At 36.1% G+C, this 11,436-nt stretch overlaps 1 protein-coding gene across 1 annotated transcript; it reads left to right on the top strand.

The window, feature by feature from the left end:
* Positions 1–324: 324 nt before the first annotated feature.
* LOC140824036 (uncharacterized) lies at positions 325–11,312 on the top strand. Its single transcript, XM_073185641.1, has 14 exons — positions 325–874; positions 2,578–2,664; positions 5,007–5,110; positions 5,222–5,272; positions 6,927–7,098; positions 7,188–7,508; positions 7,787–7,990; positions 8,083–8,595; positions 8,692–8,901; positions 9,102–9,290; positions 9,470–9,642; positions 10,013–10,165; positions 10,342–10,423; positions 10,528–11,312. The coding sequence occupies exons 1-14, from the start codon at positions 377–379 to the stop codon at positions 10,915–10,917; spliced, it is 3,147 nt and encodes a 1,048-aa protein (XP_073041742.1). The 5' UTR covers positions 325–376; the 3' UTR covers positions 10,918–11,312.
* The last annotated feature ends 124 nt before the right edge of the window (positions 11,313–11,436 follow it).

Below are 11,436 nucleotides of genomic sequence, written 5' to 3'. Positions count from 1 at the left end.
AAAATATTCTTCATGTTTGGAGGCATGTATTCCGACAATATGCTTCAATCCCCTTCTACAAACCCTACTTCTACAAGCTTTATTCGAGCAGTGAACAATAAATTTGACCAAATTGAGAATTATATAAAATGATGGATTTTTTGTTAAGAGTAGAGCTCTTGCGAAATAATCTCACAAATTTATATAATAATAATATTTATGACATAAAAAATAATGTCGAACCTAAAATGTGTCTAATCGACTGTAAGCAAAATGACTCGGAAAAAGGAAGGACCAAAAACGCGTACGTATAAACACGCAATTTAAAATGTTACTTTAATTTTTTTCAACTTTCTGATAACGAACTGATCACACACACGTTACAGAGTCGACTCCAATGGGCCGAAGCTCGGTAACCAACACCTCCGACTCCGCCTCCGACAATTCAGCCACCGCCTCCACGGCCACGGCGGCCTCCGCCTTCCACTCGATCCGTGATAGATTCCCCTTCAAGCGTAACAACAGTAGCCACAACATATCTACTCTCCCTTCCCGTTCTCCCAATATCACGCCGTTGTCGTTCAAAGCCTCTCGATCTCACCACCACCACAGGAGGAAGCTCTCCTGGTGCCCATTTAGAGGGAAATCATGGTTTTACTTGTGCATTTTCGTGGTGATTTTCACCTTTGCTCTGGCATCGATCGTCTTGCAGAGCTCGATTTCTTCGCGAGGTGGCGGACACAGGGTGCGGCGGTGGAGGTGGCCTGTGAAGGATGATTTCAAGTTGGGAAGCTCGTTGGAGTTCGTGCCGCGGCGGTTCGAGCGAAATTTCACCCGGTTCGAGTGGCTCGGGAACCAGCCGAGGATCGGCGTTCGACCTCCTAGAATCGGGCTTGTAAGTGATTAACTACTGCATTTTTGTGTTTAGATGCAATGTATTGAGAATACATTTAGTTCCGACCTTTTCAATTCCAAACAAGATCATAAGATCATATTTGTTCGTTGTCTAATTACCGACTTACAGAATTGATTCTTTAACTAATTTGTATCTGTAAATCGTAGAGGTTTTTTGGAATTTATTGCTGCAGATAATGCGTTTGTTTCTTAAAGATAAAGTATCCCCCTTTTCATTTTAAGATACTCTTGTACCTTCATTTTTCAATGAAGCGATGCTTTATTTTTGGGGTTTAAGGTATTCCAGTTTATGACAGAGTACAGCATAAGGAGTTGTGACACGTGAGTTACTGAGTATTTTTTCCCTTTAGAATGTTAATAGTAAATCTTCAATATTTAGACGCTTTTGGTTGATTAAAAAGGTGAATATTCCTTCCATCCAATGCTTTTAAGTGCCATTTTTTACATCTTTCTTTCATTCTGTTTTCTTATTCTTGACGTGTGTGAAGCATTGATGGATCATTGAGGAATTCTTAAGATATAAAATGAAGCGTAAAGTAGTTTTGTAAATTGCTGATCAGTTGAGAGATAAATGTATTTACTATTTCTGGATTGCATGATGGAAATAATGAAATATTAACTTTTCATGTGAGTTCATGGCCTTTGTAAAAAAAATTATTGGTCTTAAAGTCTTAAGCATATTGAAATTTTGAGACAGTATTTGAAGAGACATGATAAAATGGTACGTCGCCTCTGTTCTGTGAGACAACTATAATTTCTCAGTAAATATGTAATTTAGGATTATTCTGCTCCTCTGTTCTGTGAGATAACTATAATTTCTCAATAAATATGCAATTTAGGATTATTCTGCTGGAGTATTTCTCTCCCTATGACGTGGTCAAATGATAGTATTTAGATCATCAACACATATATGTCAACTTGCATAAAAATGTGAGGGATCCACATGATCTAATGATATTGGAATTGAGGGAGATACATTCACGGTGTAGCATAGACTAACCTGTAAAACTGACAGTAAAACTTTAGTGCTTTCTAAAGGAAAGTACTCCTATTTTCATATAATAGTGTAAAACCTGAAAGATGATTGTGAAACACATTAAATAAAAAATCTTACTTTTACCTGTCATATCTTGTTTAAAGTTGATATGTTAATGAGACATTGTGCAATTAATTATTTTAAGTGGATTTCTAATCCTCTAAATATTGTAAAATAGTGCAAATTGAGGGTATCTTACTATTCCGCTTTTGGGGCTCCCCTTACATGTTATATTTGCATTTATATAATACATGTGGTTAATTTGAAAAGAAGCTTAAGCATCGAAGGTGCATCTTTTTCTAGTTTCTCCATCTGCTGCCCTTTTGTTTTGTTTTCTCGATATTCAAATTGGCAATATTTTTTGGAATTTGTATGCTAAATGACCCTAATATATTTACTTATCAGATAAAAATATGAAGCGCTAGCATAATGTGTTCCTTACCATAATCACTGATGTTCCTGAATTATCTACACCGACTTTCTAAAATGCATTCCGAGAAAGAAGCAAGTTTTGATTTTACTCCACTATTGTATACCTTTTTTCAGTGTTCTTTTTGATCCAAGCATGCATATATATTTGAGTAATTTATATTGTGTTTTGCATGTCCAATTTAATTACAGTATAATTTGTTGGTTTTTGGTTGTAGATCTTGGGGAGCATGGAGAAAGATCCATCAACGTTGATGCTATATTCAGTGATGAAGAGTTTAAAAGGTCTTGGCTATCTGTTCAAGGTATTATCCAAGAAAATGTAAATATGGTACTTCTTCGTTACTTGTGCAAAGTCATGATATGACAATACCATGGTTTGCATTTATTTGAAAACAATTCGATGGCGCTGTTTTCTAATGCTGTGAAGGTGTTATGTCCTTGATTCACATTTGGTTTTCATTTCACCAATGAATTTTCCAATGAATTTTCTATCTCTCTCACTAATCTTTTTCGAAAAATATATATTCGGACATTTGCGCACCTCCCAAGTCCCAAAATAATCATTATTTAGAATTTAAATTTTTATGAAGTTCAAAAATACATTATCATTACGTTATGCTTTAACCCTTTAAACTGTATTTAAAATTTGAAAATATTTAAATGTTAATGATTATTCAAATCACTTTAAATAGGATTTAAAAATAAATAGTAAACAAAATCTTACATGGTTTGACTTGTAATTAAAGTGGTAGCATCGGAAAAAATGTCAAACTTACCTTGTCTTCCAATCATTAAAAAGTTGTTACACCGCGTTATTAATTTAAGATGTTGCCAAAGAAAAATCTTGTTCACAATATCAAGCACTTGGCGTAGCTATTTAAAAATCACAAAGCCCAATGATTCAAAATTTGGTGAATATCCTCCATCTTTTCCCGTATTCTCCATAATTTTTCCAAACTTCTCATAAAGAATAGATCCTTATGAATGGATCCTTATCTTACGTGTAATACCAGAAGGAAAGTGTCAAGCCCCGAGACCGAGGCGTATGACACCAACGTTGTTTAACAATCACACAGTTGTAAGCAATAAGATTTGTAGTACGAATCTCGCCAAAACCAGTTTATATCATAAATCATGTAGAGTACTGCACTTGTGAAAGTGTTTTCTTACATGGGTTTCTTACACTCTTTTAAAGACCATAATCAGCCATGAATGACAAGCCTGAAAGAAAAGGAGGTCAAAATTCTCCTTGATTTTTTAGTTCAATGGCTATGAAGGTTGATTGCAAGGCTATTACCTTCTAGCACATGAAGGGATTTCAAAAATTGAAATATGGAGGAAAATGGCTTGAAATTGTATGTATATGGCTGTTACAACATGGTACTTAATGTGGGTTTTAATATTGGTCAAAGGCTATTGATGCTTACATCATTTTCGAAAATGTGTATCTATCTTTGGTCTAGGCTTGGCTTTGTTTCAAATTCGTGGACTTCACAGAAAGGAAACTGAAAATATCTTAAGAAAAATGTTGAAGATCTTATTGATAATATAGGGGAGATATTTTGTATATTTATATTGTACATTTTTCCATTATAAAGTAATTACAATAGAAAATAATTACTAAGCTGATCAATTAGTGATTTATTTATCTTTGTTATTAAGTTGTATCGTGTATATAGGATGTATCAATTTCAGAACTAATGCAAGCAAGCTTTTGGGGTGCAGTTAAGTCAAAGTCATGATTTTAACACGGTATCGGAGCTCATACCCACCAGTATGTGTTAGACTGCCCTTATAGGTCACCTGCTAATGTCTTGTAAACTTCACGCTCCATTTGTTTATTCCTGGGCTCGAGGGATATGTTAAATGTCCGGATAGATTAAGCTCTTGGGAGTTGTATATATGAACTTGGACAATCCTCCCCCCACAACTAGCTTTTGGGGTGGAGTTAGGCCCAAGTTCATGATCTTAACAAAAACAATAGCCAATAATTTCAAACATTGATACAATTGGCCCAAGTGCATTAAATAATATAGAAAATGAAATGTAATTGCTGATGTAGAACGTTTGCTCTTTCGAGCATTCAAGTTCTTAGCAGTTTATGAAAAAGGGCCTGACATAGTATTTCTTACACGTAAAGGCCTGTTAAAGTTTTGGTGAATGAGGCGTGAAGGTCATGGTGATCTGTGCCCTTTTATAGCATAATTTCCTGTTATCATGTTATATAATGTTATTGCAATCATCTATGAAATACTTACAAGTAATCTTGATATTATTTATGTTTGTGCTCTTACTATCTCATCTACTTCTAATTCGTAGTAACTAAAGCATCAGGGGATTTGAATTTCATGTTTGTGGAACAAAAAGAAACTCATGAGTCAATTTCCTTATGTAGTAAAGGTGAATATTGTTTAAATTATGGGAACAGATTATTTTATGTCCTGGTAGGAGATAGTACAGAAATCTAGGGTCCTTCTAGTAGGAACATCAAACTTGTTTTCTCTTTGCTACAAATCCGTGTAAATTCCTAAAATAATATGTAGGTCTTGTTAATGTGTATATCATTCTTTATCTGCCAATGATACATATTTTATCTTTCCTTTTTTATGAAACGAGCTTGTATCACTACTTTTGTTTTCTATAGATATATGCCCTGAAGGATGGCAGAGCACGTACAGTTTGGGAGGAAATTGGTGGTCAAGTCTCAATTTTAAGCCCAGACAGATTTGGATATATTGATTGGCTAATGTATTTCTGCTTTGCCTTTTCTTCTTAATGCTCTTGATATTTCATGCGAGTCACCACTATTTGTCAGTTCAGTTTACTTGTGCAGTGAGTGATGCCTTTTCATTCCTGCAGTTTTGAAGGCATTATTATGGACTCTCTGGAAGCTAAACAAACCATTTCCAGGTAAAACATCATACTTTCTCAAACTGTTCAAAGATTATTTGAATATTTTATCAGAATTATTGTGTTTCAGTTACTCTCTATTCCCCTTGGATTGTGAGGGTCATGTCCATAAATCTCTAAAAGTTTTTTATGTAAATAATATTCCTAGGCATGGTTTGAGTTCTATCTATTGTAAAAATGCCTAGTTATAATTTCAGGAAGTTTTTGTCTAGTCCCTCTCGTTTTGATTTATATACTGGTAGAGGTCTGCCAAACCCCAATCCTCAATGGGTAGTGTTATCTTTTTTCTTAAAAAAGGACACTTTCGAAATGTTGAAAATGAGCTGGGATCTTGAATGAGTACTTGTTATCTTTAATTCATTAGCGAAAATCTCAATTTTTTTAATAGGTTTGAGTACAAAGGAGCCTCCTAATCCTTCACAAGTTCAAACAGCCATGTAAAAGAATTAAATTTTCAGCAACTTTATCAACCAGGATTCTGTTTCATGTGATCAATCGATACACTGCCGACTGCCCCCATTTTCCCTTCTATCTTCCTTCTGAACACCCTTCCAAACTTGGAGATTGGAATTTCAGTCATGGGGTTGGATTCCAAATGCTTTCTGTAACCTTCTGTTAACATCCTTCCCATTTTGTCCTCTTGAAGATCAAAATGGAGTTCCAAATGGCTCCGCTCCTGTAGAATGCCTATCTTCATGTTGGTCTTCTGATTTTCTGAAAATTTAAAATAATAAGCTTTTGAGCATATATCGTTGTTTGAAGTTTCAAACTGGCTTCTCAACCTACCACCATGTGTTCAATTTCTTTAATAGGGCTTCTGTCTTCTGATGCTATGAAAGTAGCTGTTACGCTCAGAAATTCCTTCTGAAAACTCTTTCAACCTTGGAGATTGGAATGGCAGTCATGGGGTCGAATCGGTTGATTCCAATTGCTTTCTGTAACTATAAACATCCTCCTCTACTTGTCCTCTTGAAGATGACAATGGAGTTCCAAATGGGCCTTTGGAATGCCGATCTGAGCATATATTATCGTTCGAAGTTTGAAACCGGCTTTTGAACCAACCACCATGGCTCAATTTCTTTGATATTGCTTCTGATGTTATGAAAGTAGCTGTTAAGTTGAGAAATAGCTTGTTGAACCTTAATTATCCCCGCTTTCTTGGACAATTAGAATTCCGATTGAATGGCTAAGTATAACAATTCCATTTCTATGATTTCAAACTTGTTTTTGCATGTCTTGGACGCTCGATTTAAATCATGTCTTCCACAAAATTTGACAGATTAATTTGTAAAACAATCACAAGTTTTGCTAAGATTAATTTTTAACTTTATGTTAGGCTAAATAGACTTTAATTGTTATTACAGCCTAGATGATAATATCTTTTACCCGGAAAAAAAATTCTTAGTGGGCCATCATTAATGTATCTGTTAAATTATTCGTTGATTTTGTTGTTATTGAATCGATAACTATGGTCCTAGAGAGCTAAACAATTCACCCAAGAAGAGTATACTTCTTTCTAAGATATATTGCAATTCATACAAGTTAATGCCCTTTTTCTTTTATACCATTGCCAGCTCACCAATGTGGAAAATCTTGGAATTTAAGTCTCCTGTTCCCTGTGATTCTATGATTTTTGAGGTTTATATTTATGCAGCCTTATGCAGGAGCCTTTTTGCTCTGTGCCACTTATATGGATTATTCAAGAGGATACTCTTGCTAATCGCCTACATTTGTATGAAAAAATGGGCTGGGACCGCCTCATTTCTAATTGGAAAGATTCCTTTAGTAGGGCTGATGTTGTGGTGTTTCCAGATTTTTCTTTGCCGGTAAATCCACTCTTTAGTTCTATTTTATTAAGATAGCAGGTTCTGCCTAGGTGCTTCGTAGTTGATGGCTATACCATTTGCTGTATCAGATGTTATATAGTGTGTTTGACACTGGAAACTTCTTTGTGATTCCTGGATCATTAGCCGATGTTTGGGCTGTGGAAAACTATGGTCAGACGCATTCCAAATTTCAGCAAAGGAAGGAACATGGTTTTGACAATGATGATATACTGATTCTGATAGTTGGGAGTTCGTTTTTCTACAATGAGCTAGCTTGGGATTATGCCATGGCAATGCAAGATCTAGAACCTTTGCTGGTCACCTATGCAAGATCAAATGGTTTAGGATTTTCGTCAAAGTTCATTTTCCTTTGTGGGAACTCCAGCAATGACTACAATGATGCTATACAGGTATCTGTTCGTGATTAGGTTTCGGGAGTCTTTGTTAATGTTATGTGGGTTTCAAAAATGGAAAGATGTAACAAAATGTGGCCAGCAGATTTGATCTGCGGAGAATTGTTATTCAATGTTACTATTGTTTGTTGGCAATACATATCCTGACTGATGATCATGCATGCAGTTAATTTCTATGGCTTTTAAATTTTTTTATTCTTAATTTCTTTGATGTTCCATAATTTGCATTATTTAATTGGACAATTAGCGGTATCGTGGGTTATGTATCCTTGTAGGATGTTGCGACTCGTTTAAGACTACATCATGAGTCGTTGAGACATTATGGCATAAACAGAGATGTGAATGGTATTGTACTGATGGCTGACATTGTTCTATATTGCTCTTCCCATGATGAGCAAGGTTTCCCTCCATTAGTGACAAGAGCTATGTCTTTTGGAATACCTGTTATTGCTCCAGATTATCCAGTCATAAGAAAACATGTACGGCTTTGTCTTTCCTTCTACTTCAATCTTTTTGCTATCCTTCACATTCAACTCTTTTTTTTAAAATTTTTATTCTACTGAACATTTAGGTTACTGATGGAGTTCACGTTAAAATTTATCCGAGAAACGATCCGGATGGTTTAAAAAATGCCTTTTCACTTCTTTTATCTGAGGGAAAACTATCTGAACTTGCATATTCTATTGCTTCCTCTGGAAAGCTGCTTGTCAAAAACATGTTTGCTCCAGAATGCATAATCGGATACGCAAAACTTCTGGAAGATGTCTTTAATTTTCCATCAGATGTTCTGCTGCCTGGCCATACTTCTGAGCTGAACCATAGTGTTTGGCACTGGAGTCTGTTCAGAACAGAAACAGAGCAGATATATGGGAACATGGAAAATCTGTATCCACAAGGTTCTTTGGGAGTTAATTCCAGCATTGTTTTTGACCTTGAAGAAGACATGATAAATTTTGTTGCATTAAAAACTGTCTCCAAAAACAACCCCGAAGATCTGAACGAGAATTTTCAATCAGTGTTGGACTGGGATATTTTGAGCGAAATAGAAAGCTCTGAGGAAGTTGAGAGGCTTGAAAGGGAGGAGGTATGCCATCATTTTCATGTGTTTCAGCTTTTTCCAACGTCTAAATTCCTAATCAACTCTTTCCAGTTTAGCTGAAGCATGACTTATGCTTTGTAGATTGAGGAAAGAATGGAGAAATATATTGGTGAATGGGATGACATTTATCGTAATGCTCGGAAGTCTGAAAAGCTTAAATTCGAAACAAATGAGAGAGATGAAGGTGAGCTAGAAAGAACTGGGCAGCCAGTATGCATTTATGAGATCTACAATGGGGCTGGGAGCTGGCAATTTTTGCACCATGGTTCATTATACCGTGGATTAAGTCTTGTAAGTTCGATGAACCTAGTTGAGACACATAACTTGCTATATGGTTCTATCATATTATGAATATGACAGTATTGCTGGCATTTTGCATTTAACGAGATTTGGCAAAGCGTTTACATTAGTTTGGTTAGATATTTGTCTTTATCTTACGTGGATTAAATTTGTCATTTCATCAATGCCTTTTGTGTTTTGGCTTGTGTTAGTCTACTAGAGGCCAGAGACTGAACTCAGATGACGTGGGTGCTGTTGGTCGGCTTTCTATCTTGAATGATGCATATTATCGGGATATCCTCTGTGAGATTGGTGGAATGTTTGCAATTGCTAATGGAATCGATGACATTCACAGGCGGCCATGGATTGGATTTCAGTCATGGCGTGCTGCTGGGAGGAAGGTGTGATTTGGGAGTAAAATATTTACCTTCATAGTAAACACCATGCTTTTGATATTTAATTTAAATGAATATTAAAGACCTCTTCTATCTGCTTCAATATGATTCTAGAATTCAAAATTATGTTATTCTCGTGGATGTCTTGACAAATTTAATTTGGTATGCTTGCTTTCACATGTCAGGTATCTTTATCAAAGAAAGCAGAAGAGGTTTTAGAGAAAACAATACAAGAAAACTCTAGAGGAGACGTGATATACTATTGGGCATGTTTGGATATGGATAGTGGCATTGTTGGAAGCAATGATCTGCTGACATTTTGGTCCACATGCGACGTTGTTAATGGGGGAAGGTGCCGGTAAGTGTTGCATTACTTAAATCTTTTGTGGCGTGATATTAAATCAGTTGATCTCGACTTTTCTTCAAATAAAATCTTGTTTTAGACCAATTAATAGGTTTGTGAAGTACCAAATGGTTGTTTTCTTGAACGGAGTTGTAAGTGACCTGTTGTTGGTGAAATAAGTTTGAATGTCGTCTTATGACTGGTGAAGGATTCTCTCTCTGATCCATTGAGCGGATCATTACTAACTATCTGAGAATGGCTCATTTAGTAGTATTTTCTATGGATCTTGATTGTGCAATGAACTTTTTATGTAACAAGCGGAATTTTGGCTAGTTTCAAGATTATAGAAACAATGATTTCAATTCCTCTGTTTCCAAACATGCAGAACCACTTTTGAAAACGCATTCCGCAGAATGTATGGATTACCATCGAGTATAGATGCTCTTCCACCAATGCCTGAAGGTGGAGGGCATTGGTCTGCGCTGCACAGTTGGGTAATGCCAACCTCTTCCTTTGTGGAGTTCATTATGTTTTCCAGGTAATTTTGCGGAAGATGTTTTAGGGAAATTGTTTGGTAGTAAGGAATATAACACACCCCTAGCTAGATCCACGATTATGCCCCAGTCTCATATATATGTGTATCACATCATACATGCCATACATCAAGGCAGTCCAACCACCCTTATAGTTTAATCTACAATGTGATGACCCCAGGATGTTTGTGGACTCTCTTCATGGTCTACACATGAACTCGAGCAAGACGTATGATTGCTTGCTAGGTTTTTCTACACCAGAGGTGAGTCCTCGTAGATGGACTTAAAATGTATTATGTTAGGCTTTTCAACAGTTTGACTAATGACAACAATGAATGTTTCTTATGCGATACTCTCTTTTTAACAGAAGAAGTATTGTTATTGTCGACTTTTGGAACTATTGGTGAATGTATGGGCTTACCACAGTGCACGGAAGATGGTGTACATCGATCCTCATTCGGGTTTATTGCAAGAACAACATCTTATTGAACAACGTAAAGGATCTATGTGGGTGAAGTACTTTAATATCACGTTATTGAAAAGTATGGATGAAGACCTTGCAGAGGCTGCAGATGACAATGATCACCCATATAAAACATGGCTGTGGCCAATAACAGGGGAAGTTTACTGGCAAGGTGTATATGAAAGAGAGAGGGAAGAAAGATATCGCCTTAAAATGGACAAAAAAAGAAAAACACGGGAGAAATTACTTGACCGGTTAAAGCATGGGTACAGACAGAAGACACTTGGAGGATAGGAAGTCCATGGTCTCGAATCATTGGCTATTATTCTTTTTGGTCACTCGACAGCTCAGTTGATTGTCCAGTCGACGGCTACGCTCACAGAGGATTTGCCTTCAAAAGCATAGTTTTGAGTAATTGTTACTTACACAATTTTCTAACCGAAACACATCCTTGGAAAGCGAGGCCCGCAATGACGAGTTTTGGAAGATCTGGATGGTGCATGCTGAAGCCTTCAGTATTTCGAACTCAACTCGGCTTCAAATTCGTTGAGATGCGTAAATTTTGATTAATTCACATACTCGGATAATTTATAAACTCAATGCACTAGAGACTGAACTTATATTCTGGCACATTGTACATACTTCATTCTTAATAATTAATGGAAGATGTGCGAAGTTTTGAGGTGGGATTTGTGATGTAAAGTCTTGTTTATTCATATTCAATAATCTCTATAAAAAAATTATATTCGATTAGTATTATGGATTGCCATGAAGCAGGTGCTGCTATTCTCCAACATGTTGCAATTGCTGGCC

The sequence above is a fragment of the Primulina eburnea genome, chromosome 1 (genome assembly GCF_022965805.1).
Source record: "Primulina eburnea isolate SZY01 chromosome 1, ASM2296580v1, whole genome shotgun sequence".
Classification (NCBI taxonomy): domain Eukaryota; kingdom Viridiplantae; phylum Streptophyta; class Magnoliopsida; order Lamiales; family Gesneriaceae; genus Primulina; species Primulina eburnea.
This window is presented reverse-complemented; position numbering and strand designations above follow the sequence as displayed.

What these genes read in the sequence shown, in the direction of transcription:
- LOC140824036 (XM_073185641.1), top strand. Translation starts at nt 377, where the DNA reads ATGGGCCGAAGCTCGGTAACCAACACCTCCGACTCCGCCTCCGACAAT. An exon ending in GCTAAACAAACCATTTCCAG is followed by an intron (nt 5,273 to 6,926) that starts GTAAAACATCAT and finishes ATATTTATGCAG; the next exon opens with CCTTATGCAGGAGCCTTTTT. An exon ending in ATCCAGTCATAAGAAAACAT is followed by an intron (nt 7,991 to 8,082) that starts GTACGGCTTTGT and finishes CTGAACATTTAG; the next exon opens with GTTACTGATGGAGTTCACGT.